Source organism: Molothrus aeneus, chromosome 3, assembly GCF_037042795.1.
Source record: "Molothrus aeneus isolate 106 chromosome 3, BPBGC_Maene_1.0, whole genome shotgun sequence".
NCBI classification, from domain to species: Eukaryota; Metazoa; Chordata; class Aves; order Passeriformes; family Icteridae; genus Molothrus; species Molothrus aeneus.
The window spans coordinates 4,374,800-4,399,341 of NC_089648.1; the positions used below are offsets into that span (position 1 = coordinate 4,374,800).

At 40.3% G+C, this 24,542-nt stretch overlaps 1 protein-coding gene across 2 annotated transcripts in view; it reads left to right on the forward strand.

Moving 5' to 3' along the window:
• Window positions 1-24,542, forward strand: part of CCDC88A (coiled-coil domain containing 88A) — a 64,434-nt gene that overhangs the window by 26,207 nt on the left and 13,685 nt on the right. For both annotated transcript variants that reach the window (XM_066546054.1, XM_066546055.1), the window contains exons 9-22: window positions 2,536-2,617; window positions 3,507-3,665; window positions 6,908-7,054; window positions 7,541-7,685; window positions 8,285-8,469; window positions 9,837-9,974; window positions 13,143-14,213; window positions 14,690-14,817; window positions 17,662-17,800; window positions 18,382-18,558; window positions 19,061-19,222; window positions 22,206-22,483; window positions 23,417-23,560; window positions 24,069-24,255. In XM_066546054.1, the coding sequence (XP_066402151.1) occupies window positions 2,536-2,617; window positions 3,507-3,665; window positions 6,908-7,054; window positions 7,541-7,685; window positions 8,285-8,469; window positions 9,837-9,974; window positions 13,143-14,213; window positions 14,690-14,817; window positions 17,662-17,800; window positions 18,382-18,558; window positions 19,061-19,222; window positions 22,206-22,483; window positions 23,417-23,560; window positions 24,069-24,255 (3,142 nt within the window). The remainder of the gene's footprint in view (window positions 1-2,535; window positions 2,618-3,506; window positions 3,666-6,907; window positions 7,055-7,540; window positions 7,686-8,284; window positions 8,470-9,836; window positions 9,975-13,142; window positions 14,214-14,689; window positions 14,818-17,661; window positions 17,801-18,381; window positions 18,559-19,060; window positions 19,223-22,205; window positions 22,484-23,416; window positions 23,561-24,068; window positions 24,256-24,542) is intronic.

The following is a 24,542-nucleotide window of genomic DNA, read 5'->3' on the forward strand; positions in this document are numbered from 1 at the left end:
TCTCAAACCAGGTGATCATTAAAAGGAGATGAGGCAGGAGGGATTCCTTCTCAGCAGCATGATTTGATGACCTGTTTCCAACAAGAAATACTCACCTATGGTTAATTCCTGGTTCAAAATCATTGCAGATAGGACAAAACAATTTCCATTAGAATGCTTTCCTATCTCCCACCTCTTTGTTCCTGTGTAAAAGATTTCTTGTCTGCACAACACTTGCTTCCTCCTGAAAACTGCTCCTGATTCTGTAGGTTTCTGTGGGCTCTTTGTCTTCATAGTCAAGGAGCAGGTCTGAGCAGAGTGAGGAGTTATTTAAAGAGAAGATCAATAACAGACCTGTGGAGAATCTAGCAGTGTGTCAGTTGTTTTAGCAGAGTGAAGTGTGTGTGTGTGTTCTGAATTAAAATGCTCCATCTGAAGAGATTCAATATGTGTAGAAACAGCATAAATAAAGATTTATTTTATTTTTTTTAATTCAGCACTGGGGAGAGGAGACAGGTAAACTAAATCACAAGCTGAAGGTAGCATAAGTCACAATTCAGAGTTTGTTGATCAGATGATTTCTAGCTGGCTGGATTAAGGATCTTGTTGATTTACTCTGAGGATCCCCTTCCCCCACTACAGCATGGTCTTCATGAGGAACAGAGGACAAAAGCTGGGGCTCTTTTCCCCTGATGTCTGTATTATTATGTGTCTCCTGCAATGAGCCCGCCCAGGATATTCTATAAACAGCTGCACCAAGAAAATTAGTGAAAAAATTGCTGTTATTAGTTTGATTGACAGTTAATAGATAGCCTAAACAGTGAACACTGGTATGTTCTGTATAATTTAGTCCAATCCTCTCCAGTCTGGAGCTGAAGCGTGCAATTAGGGCAACACTGATGGCTCAGAACAGTCCACATTTTGCACTCTTATTTGAATTCAGTTGGTAAATAATTTCCCTTTACATGTAGCAGCATCTTAAAATACCAGACTTGGATGAATTAACTTCTGTCTGCAGCATTTAGTGTTAAATGCTGCATCTATTTGATAAATTTTAAATTACATTAATTCCAGACTTGGAAATACTCAGCATAAAATTTATTTATAATCTGGTTTTGGCAGTGAACCTTCATACCTGGTTTAATATGCAGTGTAGCTGATGTAATTTCCTATAAAAGGTCTTGTAAAGATTATTTTTCAGTTGGATAGAAACCAGGGAATACAGAAACTCCAAAGAAGGAATTTGCACACCTCATTTTCTGAGGGTTGAGTTCTGTGTGTTCCCATGTAGAACAATTACAGGAATATGGATGCTGATGGAAAAGTTAGAGAAATCAGGAATAAATTTGTGTTTGTGCCTGGGTTCTGAGCACCTCTGGAGGGGGAGAGCTGTGACAGGGATGTTGCACTGAGCTGTGCAGAGCTGAGCCTCCTGTGCTTGTAGGCTCAGTGACCTTTTCCAAACAATCCTTTTCCAAAGGGATCATTCATGGTGAAATTGGCTCATTTTTAAAAACAACTGCTCTAGTTTTGTTTAAAACATACCTGATTTTTGTTGGTATGATTGCTTTGAGATAGCATTATACATTTCAGTGCATTACATTTTCTTATTCCCCCCTTTTCTGCTTTAGTTTCTTACTTCCATTCCAGAATGTGGAATAATACAGTAACACATTTGAATATGCAATAAATTTTTTAAGAATATTCAATATTGGCAGGGTTTCTCCAGCAAATACTGGAGTTTGTTCTGAGGTGCAGTTGAATTTTTAACATCAGGTGTTCTTTGTCTGTCAGAGAATTAAATATTTCCTTTGCACTTAGTCATGGTTTAAGAAACTCATTTTTAAGGATTGGGAAATGAGTTGGAAGTTAAGAATGAATCATGTAAGAACTGTAGCATTCTATGTCAAATTGTTTTTATCACAGATTTTTGAGTAGACTAAAACAGACACTGTGTTGTCTCCATAGAGTTGAAATTCATTGTGTGTTTCATGAAATTGCTGAGTTCACTAAGCAGTATCTTCTTCAGTTGAGTCAAGACACCTAAAACCCTTAATTCTGCTCTGCAAGAAAAGGAAAAATTACAGAGCTGTAAAAGTGCTCTTAAAATCTGCTTTACTTGATTGTGACAAGGGGTCAGTGTCTGGTTCTCCTGGAAAGAATTTGGACCTTTTGAATGTGTAATTAGAAATTATTCTGAGTTGATTTTTGGATGTGGATCTCCTGGTACACACTCATGTGTGATATCTGTGGTTTCTTACACAAAATCCCTTATTGCAAAAATTCCTTCTTACACCCTGTTTTCTGCCCTGTGTGAGTAGGAAACAACAATTTAAAGCACTATGAAAAGCCCAACAAATTTAAAATATTAGATAAAGACTAAAGCCAAAAAAATAACGAAATCTTAATGGCAGCCCTAAATTTTACACTCTGCTGTCCCTGAAATTGTGGGTTAAAGGTGGAAGCCTTACAAATCTCAGCATTTTATTCTCAAACCTGGTGATCATTAGCAGGTTTTGTGGCCATGTTTAACTGGTTTGTGTTTTCCTCTTCAAGTGAGGAAAAGACTGAGCAGCTGCTTGACTGTAAACAAGAGCTGGAACAGATGGAAGCTGAACTGAAGAGACTTCAGCAAGAGGTGTGGATTTAATAATTTTATTATTTTTAGGAAAGTTGCAACCACCATAACAATTCACCACTCTTTTTTGATATTAAGTATGTTTTCATGTTTATTTTTTTGTTTTGCGTTCTGAACCCGACCTTGTGTAATTATTCCTTTATTTGGTGTATTATGATGGAAAAAAATGCCCTGACTTAGAGATTTCTTCTCTAATTTCTTTTGTTTCTTCATTCAAGCAATTTGCCACCAGTGCATCCTCTGAAAGGACCTTCTTAAAGTTGAAAGTGCTCCAATTCTGTCTGGTTTTTCTTAATACTTTCTGTGGTGATAATGAGGGGAAAAACCTTAAATGCATCATAAATATACAATATATGTTGTGGTGTTGTGAGGGTCCCCAGGACAAGGTGAGAGATGAGAATTTGACTCCAAGCTCTCAGAAGGCTAATTTATTATTTTATGATCTTACATTACATTAAAAGAAAAAAATTATATTAAACTAAAAACTAAAACTATACGATACTAAAGAAAGAGAAAGGAGACATCAGAAGGCTACACAAGAATGATAATAAAAACCTGTGACAGACCAGAGAGTCTGGCACAGCTGGACTGGGATTAGTCACTAAGCAAAAACAATTCACATGCTGGGATAAACAATTCTCCAAATCACATTGCAAAGCAGCAAAACAGCTTCTCAGGAGGAAAAATCCTAGCAAAGAGATTTTTCAGAAAATAAAATGGTGACACTATATATATATTTATATATTTATAGTGAATCCTTGAGAAAGCCCAGTACAGTTTCCTGGGAAATACAATCCCCTACAATCCTGTACAATATATTGGATTTTTCTTTGAATTTCTCAGAGTTACCAATACCCTTGCTGCATTTGTGTCTCTCCCTGTGTCCCAGAACATGAACCTGCTGTCGGACGCGCGCTCTGCCCGGGTGTACCGGGACGAGCTGGACGCGCTGCGGGAGAAGGCGATCCGTGTGGACAAGCTGGAGAGCGAAGTCAGCCGCTACAAAGAGAGGCTCCATGACATTGAGTTCTACAAAGCCAGGGTGGAGGTGAATAAATCCAGGGGGAAAATCACCCACAGCCACTGTAGGAGCACCGGGGGGTGGAACAGATGGAGACGAGAGATCTCTGAAGCCAGGTCGTGGAACTTGGGGTTTATTGCCGAGGGCCTGGGTGCAGGGGCCTTTGGGAACTTGGGGTTTATTGCCAAGGCCTGGGTGCAGGGGCCTTTGGGAACTTGGGGTTTATTGCAGAGGGCCTGGGTGCAGGGGCCTGCTGGGAGCTGCCAGCCACAGCTGAGAGCAGGCCCGAGAGAAGAGAGGGGTAGAGAGGATGAGAGGGTAAGAGAGTAAAAGGGTAAGAGAGTGTAAGGGAAAAAAAAAGGTGAGAGCATAAAAGGGCAAGAGAGTGAGGTTCCTGTTACAATACAATAAATCTTCTTCTGTGTTGAATGTTCTGATTCTCAGTAACCAATCTAATACAATATACAAATCCTATAGCATTTCCGTACAGCCTATAGGAATCACTACATTACCATACAGTGTTCCATTTTAAACCCTAAAAACTCCTCTTTGGACCCCTTTTGCCAAGCTAGTGGGGTCTGCTCTGACCCTTGGGCCTGTCTGCAAGCAGAGGGAATTGTTTCATCAAAAGGGGATCACCTTCAGCCAGCCACACCATTGTTTTCCTGTTGTTCAGTAACTGAGGGATCTCAAAGCTTGCTTTCATTTCAATCTCGCTTATAGTTTCTATATTCTCAAAATCTTTTGTCAGACAATCATATTTATAAGGCTTTCCTGTTTCATCTTCCCCAACAAGCCACCATTCTTTAATGTAGCCTCTGCTGGGTATTGAGGTGTCCCCAGTGAGCTGCAGTGGGACTGAATAGCGCAGTCATGCTCAGCACAGCCTGTCTGAGCTCCCAAGCATTCCCATGTCAGAATTCAGGACATCCCTCTGCCTGTCCTGGATGGCTGGAACCCCTGCCAGAGGGCACAGAGCCCAAGATGCCTGTGATTTTGATTATGACCCATAGAGCAAATTACCAACCTTATATGAAGATCTGCAAGCCACGAAAGTCTAAGTAGAATAATAATCACTTTGTCATGGGGTGAAAAGTAGATTTTTTGGGGTTTTTAGAATGGGGGTTCAGAGGGCAAGATGGAGGAATCTGGGCATGTCCAGCTTTTCTCCTTCTTCTTCTTCTTCTTGGCCTCCATGTGCTGCTGTGATGTTGGCACTTTTGGATTGGTTTAGAGTAGAAGCTCACTGTCTAACATAGGTGATAGGTATTGGGAAGTAATTGTAAATAAAGTACACGTAGTTTTTAGTATAAAAAGATAACACCACCCCAAGGCAGTCACAAGATAACACACCCCAAGTGTGCCTCTGCCTGTCCTGCTGAGCAGACCTCAGCTGGCCAGAGAAAGAATTTTATAGATAAGAAACAATAAACAACCTTGAGACCGAGAACTGAAGAGTTCTGACTCCTCCTTCAACCACCAGGCTGGGAAAAGAGACTTTCTGATGTATCTTGGGGTCACTTTGAGCAGCTAAAGCCCCCAGACCCCCAGCCACAGGCCACCCTAGCAAGCTTAGGTGATATCAGCTCTAGTGATTATCAGGTTATCATTTTGTGATTTCAGCTCTTTGCTTGCTGGGTGCCTTAGGCAGTCCCAGGAGAAGGATGTGGGAGGTTCCACAGGGGTACAATTATTGAATCTTCTGTGAAGGTTGTCAGGGACAGCTCTTCTGCCAAGCTGGGACAACAGTAGGGGGTTTTATAGGGTACAGAGGTTTTAGGAATTGTCCAATAGTAAGGGTTGAAGGAAGGTGACCTATAGTCATACAAAGAGATGAGCCCTTTCCAAAGGTGGAAAAAGGGGCTTCTAAGGCCCAGTGTTCATGACTGGGCATTTCCTATCCTAGGCTGCTGAACATGGGGGCATTGCAGCTCCTGGGCCTGCTCTTCTGTTCTTCTCTTGGCTGGGGCTTTTCCAAATGGCATTTGGAGATTAAAGCATTGGGATGTGAGAAGGGCTTGCAGCATCTTGCTCTGTGAGATGGCAGTCATGTTTTTGTGACAAATTCCGTTGTTTTGGGGAATTGTTTCCATGTCTAATGGCATGGAAGTCAGCAGTGTTCACCAGAGCTCTAAGCTAGCAAGGCCAGTGGAAACCTCTGTGAAGGATGGATTGAGAAACTCACAGAGGAATTAATTCCAAAAATGCTATAAATTTAATCATTCCTTTCTCCTCTGTAGGTCTCCTAAGGGAAAGCAATTTTCTAAGTCAAGTGTTGAGGAAAGGAGGGCTGTTCACATGAGTACAGGACAATGGCACAAAATACACTAAAAAAAGATGTACCAACACCAGGCAAGGGAACTTTGAGTTCTGGCATGAATTAGTAATTTAGGAGGCAAATCAACATGCAGGAATTTTTTATCAGGCCATCATTCTAAATGACAAATTTGATGGGCAAGTGCCATATGGTATAAAAATCAGTAAGGGAAAACAGATTAGTAAACAGGATTTGACAACAGTGGAAGTTTCATTTTCATAGAATGTTTAAACTAATGAACCCCCTAAAAATTGTTTATGTGTTTTCATAGCTTGTAAACTATTGGATATTTCAAGCATTCTTCAATAAAGATTAATATTAATTAGTTGGGTTTGTGTCATAATAATTATGAGTTAACTTAATATTTGTGTAGGCAGGAGTATGAAGGATATTTATGTGATCCTTTTTCAGATTTTGCAGCTCTGTGCTAAAGTTTGAAAAGTTTTGTCTTTATATGACGAGGAAAACTGCCCATTATGTGTTTTACACATTACTTTCATCAGATGCTATTAAAAAAATCCTCCATGTACCAAAATCAAAGCTGCTCAGGCCCTTTGAGAGTGGCTGGCTGTATTTTAAGATTGTGGGTGCATTTTCAGCATCATGGCCTGACTTTGGGCCCAGTGGCCTATAAACCTATTTTTGGGCTGTGCATGCAGTACATCGTTCCAGATCACAGCCCAAATCACAGAGATCCTGATGGTTTGATTATAATTTGATTATTTGTTTAATGGCTTAGGGAGTATTTCATTTATGTCAAATTCTATTTTCACAGAAATTCTTAAGTTGCATTTATGTGGAATTGCTGTAAAGGTGCTTTTTATAAAAAGTCTGTTACAGCTCCCAGTTTTAGTTTCAGTTTCTGAAACTGGTTGTGATGTGTATCAAAGTTTGCATGAGCAGGGGAATGCTTCTGGTTTGGGATTTATTTGTTGTTGTTCCATTTTTGCAGGAGTTAAAGGAAGACAATCAGGTGTTGCTAGAAACCAAGACAATGCTGGAAGATCAGTTAGAGGGGACCCGAGCTCGATCAGATAAACTGCACGAGTTAGAAAAGGAGAATTTACAGCTGAAAGCTAAACTGCATGACATGGAGATGGTGAGTGGCAGGGGAGGGTGGCAAAGGCAGCTCATACACACTGAATTTAATTCCTGTTTTTAATAAAATACTTGAAAATAGCAGGGAAGGAAGAGAAAGATTGTGATGATAAATGCAGAGATTCAAGAGCAATAGGTTTGATTTTTTTGATGTGAATCAATTGTCACTTAAATATTGAGTTTACCCCATGCACTTGGCTTCCTAATATTCAGAAAGAAGTAAACTTTGGAAGAGTAGGGAGTGATTGCTGTAGGTTATGAGGAGAAGAGGTTCTTTGAAATCTTCTTTTTATTGTCCCCTTCAAAGTTCTCCCAACTTCTCCCAGTTCCTCCCCATCTCAGTGTCTAGGCAGACCAGAAAAAGCACTTTGCCCTTCCCTGTGACAACATAATAAAGATAATATAATATAGCTATCAATAGAGTATAGATAATGAAATGCTTTGCACATATTGAGACTTCTCTTTTAACCTGTGAATCATTTTCAAGGAGCGTGATATGGACAGAAAGAAGATTGAGGAGCTCATGGAGGAAAATATGACCCTGGAAATGGCTCAGAAACAGAGTATGGATGAGTCTTTGCATCTTGGCTGGGAGCTGGAGCAGATAAACAGGACTACTGAACTTTCTGAAGGTAAACATAAGTGATTGAAATTGAAATCTCAGAGACTGGGTAGCATTAGGAAATGAAATGTCCTTATTTCTGAAGTACAGAGTGTGGTGTCCTCTGGAGAAATGCTGATTCCCATGTGTCCATTGAGATACAGCCTACATGAGAAGCCTGTTCTTGTGGTACTTGTCCAGTTAAATAGTTGTGTCAGCCCCATAAATACCTGGAAATTACATTATTTGCCATTCACACTTGTGTGCTCTGCAGCGCAGATCATGAATCTTCTGGCTCTGCTGTCCTCCAAGTTAAGGAGAAGAGCTGTGGTACAAATTTGGATTCTTCTGTATAACATGCTGGGATCCAAACTGGATTCTGTGCAAAGCACTTGTGGAATTTGGAGGCACATCCTGAGCTGTGGGAAACAAATCTGTGCTGTGAATAGGAACATCAGGAGAGTAGAGCATATTTTAATTTCTAATATTTCTAATCCTAATCAGCTCTGGTCATCAAGAGGGCATTGGAAGGACCTTCAAAGGCTGTTAAATCCTCTAAAAATGCAGAATCTGAACAATTCTGGCTAATAAGTCAGCTTTTATTTGAATAATGGTGTTTTTCTCCTGCAGTGCCACAGAAATCACTGGGCCATGAGGTGAATGAGCTGACATCCAGCAGGCTGCTGAAGCTGGAAATGGAAAACCAAAGTTTGCTGAAGACTGTGGAAGAGCTGCAAAGTGCAGTGGGCTCTGTGGAAGGCAGCAGCTCAAGGATTCTGAAAATGGAAAAAGAAAACCAAAGACTTAGCAAGAAGGTAAAGGTCAGAGTGTGCCTGGATGGTGTGAGAGCTGCCTCATGTTCTCTGCTATTTTCTTCCTAAAGGGTCATTTTATGAATTGCTGTTATTTTGGGTAAGGCATTACAAGGGTCTAAGTGGAGTTACAGTGTGTGTGAGTTTATGGTAAAAAAGAAAACCACCTCCAAGAAGTTTTGCTCTTTTTATTATGTGAGAGTGTGACCAGTTGATTCAGAAAGGTCTTAGACCAGTGAGGGAAAAAATAATAATATATTGGGGATATGATGAGTAAGGAAAGTGGTTTAGATTACTGGAGAGCATTAATTTTGGTAATTATGAAGCAGAAGAAAGTGTGTGTGCAGTGGTGGAGAGTGAGTGATGAGCCTGAGCTGAAGACTTGGTCCTGTGTCCTCATTTTAGCTGAGGGAGGGAGAAGGTGGGTCAGGGAATTGATAAACAGCTCAGGAGGGGAGTTTGTCAGGTTTAACTGTGCTCAGCTGCAACACTTTCCTCCTCAAATTATGTGTATCAAATAGAATAATTTAGTCAGTGGTATTTATAGAGAATAAAAATTAGAAAAAAAATAAGCTGGGGCTAATTACAGTGGAGTGAAAATGTCTGAAGTTCCTGAAATAGCTTTGACTTCAGCAGCTATTTCAGGTGAAAGACTATCCTTAGAGTGGCTAAGAGATAATTTAAAAAAGAAAATTAAAGAAATCCCTACTGTATTCCAAGCTTCCATAAGTTTTCTGATTCCTAAGAAGCTGCTGTTTTTTGGAGCAGCCTCTGTGCTGTGCCCAAAGGAAAGCTGGGAGAGGTACAAAAGAAAGGAATAGAAACACACAAATATCATTCAGGTCAACTTGTTACCACTTAAATGTGGCAGAGAAATCATGCTTGGGTATTTTAAATTTTAAATAGCTTTGCTCTCTGCAAGTTGGAAACACTTGACAAAACAAACTCATCTATTTAATACCCAAGGAATCATCTTAATTATCTCTTGAAACAGTTAAGTAAAATCAAACAACCTTCAACCTTCCTAAGTTAAAAGGGTCTTGGAGGAGCAGTGTAAATCTCACTGAAATGGAATTTTAAGAGAAAAAAAAGGTGCTTGAGGAAATATCCAGAGCCTGAGAAAATCTGACCCTTTTTTTTTTTTTTTTTTTACACTAAAGTACTTTATAGATACAGTGTTCTGAACCCAGGAGAAAATTCTGGCAGGAGTAAACGTATTCCCAAAAGAAATTAATGTTTCAATTAAGGATTAGAAAATTCTGTTTAATTCTTTCCCTTAAGCTTCTTTATTCATTTCTATACGGGTGCCTTCAACCCAGCTAAGACTGTCATTTTTAAGTACATTTTAAAACTTTTGTTTCTCTTCCCAGCTTGAAGAGCTGGAGAATGAAATTAGCCAAGAGAAACAAAGTCTTCAGAACAGTCAAAACCAGAGTAAAGATTTGCTGAAAGAAAAAGCCCAGCTTGAAAAGACACTTGAAGCCCTTCGAGAGAACTCCGAGCGACAAGTGAGTAGCACAACCAAAAGTTTTACTGCTGCTTTGTGCTCTGCTGGTCTCCTTTTGGAGGATTTTACAGACAGAAAGGGATTGTAAATGCAGTGCATTTGCCAAAAGGAGGTTCCTGCAGGAAAACAGCTTTGCTGGGAGCTGCAGGCAGTGAGAGACATGACTCATTTCTGGCTGGGGCTTTCCTGGTGGGTGCAGAGCTTTGTTACACTCCCACGGCTTCGTGGGCATCTGCTGGAGCTGCTTGGAGGGTGTAGCTCAGCCAGGAGAGAAAATTGGGAGCTTTGGAGGGAGGCCAGACTCCTCCCAGAGGAGGAGAGCAGGTCCCAGGAGCTGGCAGTGCTTGGAGTAATGGTGGAGTATTATTGATGGGAATTCCAGCAGCCTCAGGTCCAGCTCCATCATTCTGCCCTGCCCTGGGAGGGGTTCCTGCTCTGAGCACCTGGATTGATTTGTGGCTGCCAAAAACTGACATCTGAATCTCTGTGAAAGATGTGCCTGATGGACACTGGCACCTCCTGAGGTGTCTGCAGAGCAGCCACCAGGAAAAAGAGTTCTGGAATGCCCAGATTTAGGAATTGAGTCCTTCAGAATTAGAACTGTGTGATGGTGTTCACAGGGGTCTGAGGATGAGGGAAGAGACAAGAGTGTTGACTCCATGTTTCAGAAGGCTGATTTATTATTGTATGATATTTTATATTAAAACTATACTAAAAGAATAGGAGAAAGGATTTCAGCAGAAGGCTGGCTAAGAATAGAAAAAGAAAGAATGATAACAAAGGTTTGTGTCTGACTGAGACAGTCCGAGCCAGCTGACTGTGATTGGCCATGAATTAGAAACAACCACATGAGCCCAATCCCAGATGCACCTGTTGCATTCCACAGCAGCAGATAACCATTGCTTACAGTTTGTTCCTGAGGCCTCTCAGCTTCTCAGGATGAAAAATCCTAAAGAAAAGATTTTTCAAAAAATATTGTAACTACAGAACTGCTGTTAGCTTTTATAAATTCTGTTTCTACCTCCTGATGACATGGCCATTTAGTTTAGTTTCTGGGCTCTGGAAGCTCCTGGAATTCCCAGATTTAGGAATTGAGTCCTTCAGAATTAGAACTGCCAGTAGCTTTTATAAATTCTATTTATATCTCCTGATGACATGGCCATTTAGTTTAATTTAAAGTACAGTATTCTGAAATGCAGAATATTGTATTTCAGAAAATACTGAATGTTTTTAAAGGCCATTAATCAGTAAATGGAATTCCAAAAACTGACATCTGAATCTTTGTAAAGATGCACCTGATGGACACTGGCACTTCCTGAGGTGTCTGCAGAGCAGCCACCAGGAAGAAGAGTTCTGGAATTCCCAGATTTAGGAATTGAGTCCTTCAGAATTAGAACTGCCAGTAGCTTTTATAAATTCTATTTATATCTCCTAATGACATGGTCATGTGGCTTAATTTAAAGTACAGCACTCTGAAATGCAGAATATTATACTTTCAAAAATGCTGAATATTTTTAAAGGCCATTAATCAGTAAATGGAATTCCAAAAACTGACATCTGAATCTTTGTAAAGATGCACCTGATGGACACTGGCACCTCCTGAGGTGTCTGCAGAGCAGCCACCAGGAAGAAGAGTTCTGGAATTCCCAGATTTAGGAATTGAGTCCTTCAGAATTAGAACTGCCAGTAGCTTTTATAAATTCTATTTATATCTCCTAATGACATGGTCATGTGGCTTAATTTAAAGTACAGCACTCTGAAATGCAGAATATTATACTTTCAAAAATGCTGAATATTTTTAAAGGCCATTAATCAGTAAATGGAATTCCAGAAGGAAGAAAAGAGGGAGGTGGAAAAAAAAAGCTTGGCATGGAAGGTTTACTTTCATTTAAAGATACACATCTTGTTTTAGGACTGATATTTCAGTGGGACTATTTCTGCTTAAAAATAATTTCCTTAGGGGCTGATGGGTCAACAGCAACTTCCATATTTCTTCCAAAAGCCTGTGCTGACACTTACTGGAGTTGACTGTAGGAGTTATTTGGATGAGATCAGATTGATTTGATCTCATCCAAAATCCTGGGGGCGTTTGTCAGGATTTTTTGTAGAATTGGGATTCCAGAAGCAGAATTCATGGGCAGTAATTCAGTGCCATGGCAGGTGCTCCAGAGCTGTGTTTGTAGGCCCCTGTTAAGGAGTTTCTGGTGAATATTCCAGAGCAGTTTGTCACTGCTGGGAGCAGAGCAGTGGATCTGTAATTAATAGTTCTATTCAGATTTCACTAGGGAAGAACAGCCTGTAATTTTCTCAGTCTGTTTTTCATTGCAAGCAGCACTTTTGCTTTTCTCCCAAACAATTTATTGTTGAAACATCCCTTACACTGGGTTATTAGTGTACATTTAAATATTGATCCAAACAGTTTTGCTGGATTTTGCTGTCTGGTGTTACATGCCCAAAGAATTCCAAATGATTTGGAGCAAACTAAAAAGTCAATACTGAAAATTAAGGTGTAGGTTCTGCCTTTATCCTTGATCTGGTAGATCTGGGAAAATGTTTCCTAGGAAAATAATTCCAGTATGACTTACTTTCTCTGGAGCTGGTTTGGAACAGAATATCCAAAGATTCTTTTTAACTTAAAAATCAGTGTAACTTTGGTGTGTTTCTTCTCAAATTGTTGAGTGTGATCAGGGTTCCCTCATCTCCCACCCATCACCTCTCCTTTTTCCAAGGGAAATAAAGAGAATTTTGTGGCTCCCACACCTCCCTCCATCTCAGGTGTGGCTCAGAACTTGCTGCAGTCCTGTTCTTTGTGGACACACAGCTCTGGAAATCACGGAGTGTGAGAAAAAATAATTTAACACGGGTAAACACAAATAAAAGTTAAATTTGCTAGGAAGTAGGTAAAGCTTTCTTTTGATTTGTGCTTTATTAGTTTTGGGTTTATGTTCGTCTATTAATATTCAAGAGGAAGAGATTTGAAGATTTACTTTGTTGTCAAACTTGAAATAATGATTGTGATTCTTCACATAAAAAATAGCAGAGGAAGAGATTTTCTTTGCCTTAAAATAAAAGGTGAATATGATATGATGAGTATCTTTTAGTTTATATAGGAAAGCAATTCCTTGTTGGCAAGTTGTTTATCACTTTACCATTTTTCTGCCCAAATTAGATTAAACTCTTAGAACAAGAAAATGAACACTTGAATCAAACTGTGGCTTCTCTAAGGCAGCGCTCACAAATCAGTGCTGAGGCAAGAATGAAAGAAATTGAGAAGGAAAATAAAATCCTCCACGAGTCTATCAAAGAAACCAGCAGTAAGTTAAACAAAATGGAATTTGAAAAAAAACAAGTCAGGAAAGAACTGGAACACTACAAAGAGAAAGGGGAGAGAGCAGAAGAATTAGAGAACGAGCTGCATCGTCTGGAGAAGGAAAATGAGTTATTACAGAAGAAAATCACCAACCTAAAAATCACTTGTGAGAAGATTGAGGCCTTAGAACAAGAGAACTCTGACCTGGAGACAGAGAACAGAAAGCTGAAAAAAACCTTGGATAGCCTGAAAAATCTCACTTTTCAATTGGAATCCTTAGAAAAGGAGAATTCCCAACTGGACGAAGAAAATTTAGAGTTACGGAGGACAATCGAATCCTTGAAGTGTACAAGCATTAAAGTGGCACAGTTACAGTTAGAAAATAAGGAGCTGGAGAGTGAAAAGGAGCAGCTCAAAAAAAGCCTTGAACTGATGAAAGCCTCTTTTAAAAAGACTGAACGCTTGGAAGTCAGTTACCAAGGCCTGGACACAGAAAACCAAAGGCTACAGAAAGCCCTGGAAAACAGCAATAAGAAAATTCAGCAATTAGAGAGCGAATTACAAGATTTAGAGACTGAAAATCAAACCCTGCAAAAGAACTTGGAAGAGTTAAAAATCTCCAGTAAGCGCCTGGAGCAGTTGGAAAAGGAGAATAAGTTGTTAGAACAAGAGAGTTCTCAACTGGAAAAGGATAAGAAACAGCTGGAAAAGGAAAATAAAAGGCTTCGACAGCAAGCAGAAATTAAAGATAGTACCTTAGAAGAAAATAATGTCAAAATCAGTAATCTGGAAAGGGAAAATAAATCTCTGTTTAAAGAAATAGTTGTGTATAAGGAGTCCTGTCTGCGCCTGAAAGAGCTGGAAAAGGAGAACAAGGAACTGGTGAAAAGAGCTACCATTGATAAGAAAACCCTGGTCACTTTGAGAGAGGTACACACAGAGCAGTTTCCATTCCCATCATAACTGTGTATAATGTACAGAAATTATATCTGGGGGTCTGATTTGGGGGTTTTATTCTGCATTAATCTGTGTACTATTCACACCTTTGTGCATTAGATAATCAAAATTTCTATAATCAGTCATGGAAAGGAAGAATATCATATTGCTGCAATGTTTCCCCTTCACTGGCATGTTCCAGACCAAATTTAAAGGGAAATTCTAAAGGAAGTTTTAAAGGGAAAGGAGGAGAGCACAGGGAAATCATATTCTAGTTGCTGTCTGATACAGCTGAAAGCTGGCAGCTGGAAGGAGACTTAAAGTTGAATTATTCCAGTCATGTAGGGATAAAGCACCCTTCTCTCAGCACTCTAGAACTGAGACTACATTATTTTATTTTGCTGAAATTTTTATTATTTATTTTATTTTTATTTTGCTGTAAATACTGACTGTAGTTTTTTCTGTGCAAGGACTTGGTGAATGAGAAATTGAAGACTCAACAGATGAACAATGATCTGGAAAAACTGGCCCACGAGCTTGAGAAAATTGGCTTGAACAAGGAGCGTCTCCTGCACGATGAGCAGAGCAGTGATGACAGGTGAGAATGACAAAAAGGACAAATTAGGATCTTTTTTATTCTTAAAGTGATTTGGCAGACTGGTTCTGTGCATACTCTTTAACATTTTTAAGGCACACTCATAGACCCAAAAAGGAACTTGATATTTTTGGAAATTAATTAGTTGGTGTGCTTTCACATTCAGCTGACTGTGACAGTGAGTTGCCACTTTTTGTTGCTAAGAGACTCATTGATGTCAGGAGATACAGTTAATTATAATTAAAGTGTTTTATGCTCTAGTCAGCAGCAGCAACAGCAGCAGTAAAAGATAATTGGCTCAAAGTAGGTTTTTTTCCCTTTTTGTCTGCCTGTCTGACACAAATGGTTTTTTGTAACATAGTGATTACCTTAAACTGTCTCACTCTTTCCTTGCAACCATTTCCTTCTAATTCTTCCATCCTGAAGGAGAAGCTGCATTCCCACTGTGCCTGGCTGGGAAGTACCCAGTGCTTGAGTGTCTCCAGAATTTGGTGATGGCTCCATCACTCCTCCACACCTGCACTGGAAAGCAGCTGCTGCCCTGACATCTGTCTCATCTGTCTCCTCTGCTGCATTTTTCTTTTCTGCTTTATCCTGCAGGGATTTAGGGAAAATTGGTGACAGAACAGAGCAGACAGTGTGGGCTTCCAGCCAAGCTTTGCTGTGCAGTTTTACCAGTGCAGTTCTGCTCTCATGATCTGTTATTACAGCTGATTGTCCTGAGCATGGAGATTGATCTGGGGCCTTCTGTGTGCAAAGGAGCCCAAATAGCACCTGGGGTGTGAATCCAGCTGGGGTGTGAATCCAGCTTCCCTTTCCCAGTGTTCTGTCACAGGGTCCTGTGTTACCCCCTCGTGGTTTCTGCTGGTGGCTTTCACCTGCCTTCCTCAGCTCCCACATGAGTTCAGGACAAGTTCTCAGAACTTGAACTGGTTGGATTTGTTCTGACTTAAGCATTTATGTGTCACATACAGCACTTGATAAGCATTTGGTGTGTCCTTAGGTAAATCTACCCAATAAAAAACACCAGATCTTGACCTGAGGTGAAACTTAAACTTAGCTGAAGCCCAAAGGAGCAACATTTAATCAAGTTCTAGGTTAGAAGTGGTTGGGCTCTGCTGCTGGCTTGAGCTTCTTCTCAAGCTCCATGTGGAGCTGGAGGGTCATGAAAGGACAATGTTTGTTTTCAAAGTGAGAGCTAGGATTGGTTTGAAATTTTGCTCTGCCCATAAATATCCTGCTTTTCCATATTCTCAACTTCTTCATCCCAAAGATACCTGGATTGCTTTCCTTACATAACAATACAGAGGTGAGTCATTGCCAGCTCTTCCATCAGGGCTGTGAAAAGCTGGCTTCATTATGGATGCAATCACTTCTCAGTGTAGTTTTTCATCTGCCTCTGTCAGTCTGGTAATGGAAATTAAAAATGTACCATTTTCCTCCTCCTGATGGGAAAGAGCTGCTTGTGCTTTTTAAGGAATAAATGATCTTTGGTAGCACCTCAGAGTCTTTCTATTGAGGTCTAAACTGGCCAGGTTTTGTGAGTTAACTTGGAAGTGTTTTCCATTTTCTCTTGCCTGCTGTCCTTGGACAAACAGATTTATGGATTTGACTCTGAATCCAAAATAACCCAACCTGCAGTCATATTTAAAAATGTGTACCATCTTTCATTGTTCAAAGTGTCAGTGGGTATTGCATCTCTGCTATTACTATTTTTCCTCCTTTGTTTTCTATAGAACTGTGCCATTTTTCAGTAGCAGGAATTACTTGTAGCCAAATCCGTGCTTCAGCCCAAGAAGGTGAAATACTGTATATTCCACTAGTCACAGGCTGCCTATATTCCATAAATCCTTGGGAATTAGTTGTCAGATCTGGAATTCTCAGATTCCCCTCCTGCTGCATGATGCTGCTGGACAGCTTTCTGCTTATTAATTCTCTTCCCATTGGTCTTCTGCTCCAGTTCCTGAGTGGATCTGATGCCATTGTCCATTCAGGAGTCTGCTGCACTTTACTCCCTTCACTAAACTGATGGATCCTTCAGCAGCCAGGATTAGAAAGGGGGAATATCAGTGTTGGGTTTATTTTTTCCAGCTGTAGGGAGGAGTGGGGTGTTCTCCAGATTCTGAGCCACACACAGGGACTGAACTGCTTAGGAGTGATTAATGAGCGTGGGTTTTGGTATTTCCCATAAAGGATGTGCAGTTCTAAATCAATCCAGTTTAATCTGACCCCTTCTCTCTCCAGCTGACATTCTGGGGGGTTTTAGGTGCCCTACAATATTGTGAATGGGGTTAAAAATGGAAGCTTTGCACATCAAGGGTGGCAACAGTTCTTAAAATACCAGCAGCTGGGCTGAGTGAGCAATTTGCACATTGATGCACCAAACAAGTGTGCACCTGCACGGGGCTGTGCTCCATCTCCTTCCCTGGCCTCCCCTTTGGAGCTGCAGGAAATGGGAACTGATGAAAATCTTGCTCTCCAAATACTTCACATCCTAATTGAGTTCAGGTCCCCGCTGGATTGGCTGGAGCGGAGCCAGGAGGAGTGCAGGCACCACTCTCTAATGGTGCAGAGAGACCCAGCGCCCCCCTGGTGAGCCTCACTGGGGCTTTTTCTGGGTCTCACACCTTTTAAAAGAAAGGAGGAGTCAAAAATGGTTTTGACAACTATCTTCTGGTTATTTTTGACATAGAACTTGCTGTGGATGCTGAGGTGTCTTCATACTTTTGACCACAGCACTCAGGGATTTTGGAATGTAGCTTTGAGTCTTTTCTAGACCATTTTAGAATGTAAATACCTCCAATAATTATTTAAAACACAGACTCTTTTTTTGTTGTTGGCCAGTAGGTACAAGCTTTTGGAGTCCAAATTAGAATCAACTCTCAAGAAGTCCCTGGAAATAAAAGAAGAAAAAATTGCTGCTTTGGAGGCTCGTTTGGAAGAATCAACAAATCTAAACCAGCAGCTGCGTCAGGAGCTGAAAACAGTAAGGAAAAGGGCATTTTCCTGTAATATTAAATGAGCTGGTGTTACTCCTACACTTTTTGGGTAAGACAGCAAAAATGGGCATCATTCAGGTCGTAGAAAGCAGGACAAAGGTGTGAATGCTTTTAAGACTGTGTTGAAATCACATGAGAAGTTGTTGAGCTTATTCACTGGCCATGAAAATGTCAACTGGATAAATAACCTGGAGTTGATTTGATTTGGGATGTCATTTCCAGTTACATTTTCTGGCCTGCCTTGAGCAGCCTGAGTAGACTGGTTAAAAAAAGAAATTAAATCACCTTGGTTGTAGAATTTTTGTATAAAAGTTGGGGGGTACAGTTAAAAACACTGAAATAAAATACAAAATAGAGGTCTGCTGTTTGTTTGGGTTAGACTGTCCATATCCATAAATAATTTGTACATCATCTCCCCCCCAAACATGTACAAAAACCAAATTTACAAATGCAGTAACAGCACTTCCTGTTCTTTGAGAAGGATCATGGTCAGGTAATAAAGTAATAAATTTGGATGTACAAAATGGAAAATTGTAAACCTAACCGAAGCTGTCCTAAATAATTCCAGGTGAAGAAGAACTATGAAGCTCTCAAGCAGAGACAAGAAGAGGAAAGGATGGTTCAGAACTCTCCTCCAAGAAGTGGAGAAGGAAATCAGTCTGTCAATAAGTGGGAGAAAGAAAATCAGGAGACTACTAGAGAATTGCTGAAAGTTAAAGATAGATTAATCGAGGTGGAAAGGAATGTAAGATGTGTTTTAAATATGGTTCTGATGGTAATCATTTGTGGTAAGCTGTTCCAGTAATGCAAATGAGAGTGCTGTGAAGACACTTTAATTTATCACCTTGTTTCCATCCCAAGCAGAATCTCAATTAAATGCAGTGTGTGTAGCAGCTGGATTCTGCTCTGTGGGATGCCATAAAGCACTTGTCAGGCATTTTAAAAGGAAATGTGAAAACCTGAATTTGCCCTTTGGCATGCACAGCTCTCTCTCCAATCTCTGTTATATAATCCCTATTTACACCAGTGCTGGAGGTTCCTCTCCTGTTCCTCCATAGGTGCAACATCTGTTCCCTGTTTTTCCAGTGATAAATCCCCCAAAGTGCCTTTGTTCTGCAGTTTTATCCCACCCTGTAAATCTCTGCATGGTCCTGCTGCTCTCTGTGTTCTGGAGAACGCTTCTGTTGTACCTTGGGGGGTTCCTGGAGCAGCTGGGAGCTGGGGTTTTGTGTGGTTTTCACCCCCAGAACGCGACGCTGCAGGCGGAGAAGCAGGCGCTGAAAACGCAGCTCAAGCAGCTCGAGACGCAGAACAACAACCTGCAGGCCCAGATCCTGGCCCTGCAGAGACAGACTGTGTCCCTGCAGGAGCAAAACACAACTCTGCAAACTCAGAATGCCAAGCTGCAGGTAATGCTGCCTTAGTTTGATTTCAAAAATAAAATGAAAAGGTTTTTTTTTCTCAAAGGAAAACTTAAAATGTGTTGTTATGGTTAGCTTTGAAATCACGTTTGGCTTCCTGCAGAGACATGGGAAAGAAGGTGATGTGAGAATAATCTGGACTCTGCAGTCAAAAATTGTTTGTTTGCTGATGAATAACTACATTTTTAGAAATCTGTTTGAATTCTTTGTCCAGTGTAAAATCTTGACTTTATACTTAGAAGTAGAGTAGATTCTCTTACTCAATCTTCCAAGATTCCTTGAGATTTTATTGTATTTATACATATAAATTAGATAGGGAAGTAGCATGTTCAACCATATTCTGATAAATTTTATGTATTTTTATAAATATCAGAAAAACCCCAAAGTAAGGCCATACCTAAGAGGAAAATAAAGATACTTCAATACAGAAGATTTTTAAAAAAATTTTTTAAAAATGGAAGGCTACATAAATATGTGAAGACCTGAATTTAGATAATTGCATGGCAGTAAAAAAGATAATGTGGGACCATGGAAATTATAAAAATGGTTGTCCCCAGAGTCTTGCAGTTCTTCTGGCCAAAATTCAGATGCTGGCCTTATAGTTTAATAGGGTTATTAAATATGTATCTTCTTTCTTTAAACATTAAATATTCTTGTTAATCAATCCAATGCTTTTGGTGATCTAAGAATCAAAACTACCTCATGAGGGGATGAAAACCCCACAAAGCAGCAGGAATAATAAAGAGTGTCAGAAAGGATGGAGGGCTGATGGAAATCAAGATGTCAAGGACTGTTGAAATGGAACACATGATGCTTTTGGTGGATGCCTGGAGTCTCCTCCTGGCAAGCAGAACGTTGTTGTCCCATGACTAAATGTCATTAGTGCCCAGCACTGCAGTCAAACAGGCCATTGGTGCACACCCTGTGCCAGCTCTGGTTGTTAAAACCAGTGGATGTGACATGGAAGTGTCCCATTAAACCAGTTGAGAGGGGATTGCTGGGATTCAGAGCTCTCTGAGGGCTTTGTAGTTCCCTTCATCACCAAACCCCAGGAATATCTGTATAGTTCCTTTTTTGCCTCATGCCCAGCAGCACAGGCCTCTCCTCTGGCAAAACAATTCTCTATGAACTGCAAATCCAAGTGGAAGCTGAAATACGTTCAGGAAAATCAAAGTGATGAACTGTTGGCTAAATCTGAAGTGCAGACTGAGCTGCTTTACCTGGACTGTGCCAAAATTGTTCCTCAGCAGTTAATTCTTCTCTTCCTGCTGATACCCATAAGGAGCAGCCAAGGGAAAGGATGTCTGCAAGAATTCCCAGTCTGTGACTGGGAATTCTGACCTAACCAAGCTCAGCCTTCAGCCTGGGAAGTTTCCCAGCACACCCATGCCATCAGACATGACTTCATTTCCAGTGAAAGATTCAGCTTTCTCATCTGTAACAAAGAACCCTGCAGTTGCAGCAGGAAGGGATTTGTTCCCTGGTAACAGCAGGAACTGGAGTGAGAGATGGAATTTTTTTTTCCTTAATAGATACCCCGAGGGTATTAGAGGGCTCAGTAGTTTGTGGTTTTCATCTCTTGAACAGGAAAGAGAATGAAGCTGGTAGAGGTCAAGTGACAAGCACCAGTTCTTTAAGATATCCAAGGATTTCTCCAGAGACACAAGAAGTGAAGTTGTTGGTTGATTGGGGCTTTTAAAAACTGTTTAAGGTTGAAGGCTTTAGTGTATTAATACACATGAATACTGTTCTGGGACAGTGGTTGGAGAACTGGTGCTGTTCCACAAAAGAGCACAGAACAGAACATGGGGAGTTCCTCCCAGGTGCTGTTATTTATCTCCCTCTCTCTGTTAAATGGATGTTCCTGTTGGAACTCTCATTGTGAAGGAATGTGTGGATACCATGAAGATATCATGGTGACACTACAGAATTTTTTAAAAAATAAATCTCCATGCCTGAGTGAAAGTCCATTTTATTTCAGTCATGGCACAGATTTGGCTTTTATCAGGATCACTGGTGATCCATTTCTCTAAGGGATCTCGGTGCTAGGGGAAAACAGCTCTGTCAGCAAGATAACATTTTAACAGATGTTGAAAGGTAAATAATAACTTGATCCATCCCAGTGAATTCAATCACATGCTTCAGTGCTTTCTGCTAAGAAATACTCTTGGAACATTTTGAATTGGAGCTGTCTCCTGGGATGTAAGAAAAGGTTATCTGTGGCATTCACATTCTCTGAAAAAATCCCTTCACCCAGGATTTTTCTCCTGGGAAGCTGAGAAACCTCGAAGAAAAGGAAAACAATTCTTATCTCATTTGCTTCTCCTGTGTTGTGCTCACATGTGGAATGTGTTTGGAGATTGTTTACCCACAGGTGATTGTTCCATTGATTCTGCTGTGAGTTGTTTTCACTCTTTGGCCAATCAAGGCCAAGCTGTGTCAGGACTCTGGAGAAAGTCACAAGTTTTCATTATTATCTTTTTAGCATTCACTAAGTAGCTTTTCTGTATTCTTTAATATAATATAATATTCTTTAATATAATATAATAATATAATAATAATATTCTATATTATAATATTAATATAACATATTAATATTATTAATATTGTGGTGTTATTAGAATAATATACTATAATAATGGAATATAATATAATATCAATATAATATGTTAATATTATTGATATTGTAACATTATTATAGTATGATAATATAGTATGATAATAATATATATTATATATATTATATAAATTTTATATATAATTATATATAATTATATATATAATAATATATCATATGTATCCTTCTGAGAACATGGAGTCAGACGCATCATTCCTGCCTTCATCAGGGCATTCCCTACCAGTACACCAGTTGCCAGTGGAACAGCCAGAAGGTCGAGAAGGGTTAAACCCGAGAAGTCTTTGGGAGGTGGGGGATGGAATAACTGCGAGCGCTCCCCGTTTGTGGCTGCAGGTTGAGAACTCCACGCTGAACTCACAGAGCACGTCGCTGATGAACCAGAACGCGCAGCTGCTGATCCAGCAGTCGGCCCTGGAGAACGAGAACGAGGCGGTGCTGAAGGAGCGCGAGGACCTGAAGGGGCTCTACGAGGCGCTGCTCAAGGACCACGAGCGCCTGGAGCAGCTGCACGAGCGCCAGGCCGCCGAGTACGAGTCCCTGATCGCCAAGCACGGCAGCCTCAAGGCTGCCCACAAGAACCTGGAGGTGGAGCACAAGGACTTGGAGGATAGGTGAGTACTCAGGAAAAGCACGCTGCCATTCATAGGAATGGCTCTCTGTAGGGGCATCACTTGTTGGTTTCTCTGGGTCTGCATTGAAGGCACTTGAGGCAGTAATTCATGTTCAGACTCAGGTGTTTATTATTTCTTATCAGTAAAACAAAATTTCTTGCCTCACTGCTGTGAGTTCTGCAACTTTTCATTAGAGGGCACAAAGTGGCCAACAATCTCTTGTTACAAGGCCTTTTAAGACTGAACTATCCAATTAAGAGCTGACACTAGATTATTTTCACTCTTAACCCAATAACTGATCCCACAGAGTGCACAATGCAGACTTTTCTGCCCAATTACAAAATGTCACCCAAACCCATGAAGAAGGAGGAAGAAGAAACCCAGGATGACACCCTGTGCCCTCCATCTTGCTTCCATCCACAACATACTAAAAATCCCAAAACCTCAATTTCTCACCAAGTGATGCACCTACACTACTCTCTATAATCTATTTCCACAACATACTAAAAATCCCAAAACCTCAATTTCTCACCAAGTGATGCACCTACACTACTCTCTATAATCTATTTCCACAACATACTAAAAATCCCAAAACCTCAATTTCTCACCAAGTGATACACCTACTCTACTCTGTATAATCTATTTCACACTTTTGTGGATTCCAGTCTATCTTGAAGTCTGGGAAACTTTCTCCATGAATGAGGGTCAGAGTCAGTGCTCCCCTGGGGGTCAGGGCACCCCAGAGCAGACAGAGAAATATTCCCAGTCCCCTGGGCTTCCACAGTTGTCTGATAAAATTATAGAATTAATAAAATCACTCAATCACTAGATTATTACTTTAACAGAGGCCATTTCATCAAAATCCCTTTTTTTTTGATCATTCCACAAAAGGAATTGTCTTTGCAGGTACCACCAGTTGTATTGTCTTTGCAGGTACAATCAGTTGCTGAAACAGAAAGTGCAGCTGGAAGAGCTGGAGAAGGTTCTCAAGACAGAGCAGGACAAAATGCTGCAGCAAAGTGAGAAACATGAAACTGTGGCAGCAGAATATAAAAAACTTCGGGATGAAAATGAAAGGTAAAGAGAATTCTGGCACCTGAGCACACAGCCTAAACAAGTGGTGTGTTCTTCACATTTCTTTGACACCTGACACTGCTATTCCAAATATTCATGATCCCACAAAAATAATCATTATATCCTGAGGGGATGTGTGGGACAAAGGGGCATGGCAGGGCCCAGGAGGGACAAAGGGAGCCCAGGAAATGTGTAACCTCTGTGATTGCCAGAGTTTGGGTCATTCCTGTTTTGTGTTGGCTGTTTGTAAGATTCTTTTATTCTGAAAAGTGGCATCTTAAAACAAGTTGTGACATAGAGATGCTCCTTTGTATTTAAATGTACAGAGAACAGTGCTTGGCTCAAAGGCAGAACACATTCCTAGGAAAATCAGGCTGGGATACCTTACAGTATGTGGCAGTGAGGAATTTGTGTGTCTATTTTATGGAGTAGTTGGAAATGTCATGCTTCAGAGGGAGTGTGGGTAACAAATTCATTTCCAGCATTCTTTGATAGAGTCTTTGCATCCCAGGCTCACTCACACGTACACTCAGCTCCTGAGGGAGAATGAAGTGCTACAGACTGACCACAAGAATCTGAAAACATTGTTGAACAATTCCAAACTGGAGCAAACACGGTTGGAAGCTGAGTTTTCCAAACTCAAAGAACAGTACCAGCAACTGGATATTACATCAACAAAGCTAAATAACCAGTGTGAGGTATGTGGGAATTCTGCTGCTTGTAATGGCTGGAATCACTGGAATATTTTTATAACTGTATTTATGGGTTCATAAAATCATATGAAGTGCTGGAGTATCAGTCATTTATAGATAATGAAGTGGATCCAAAGACTAATTAATTTGTCTGCTGTACAGGCAATACACAATCTCAGGCTCATATTAGGGAAACTGGTTTAAATTATTTAAGGCATCAAAGAGGCTTTTATCAGTTGATTCATGATTTCATTTTGAGTTTGATTTAAGAACCCCTGTGTAGACCTAAATTT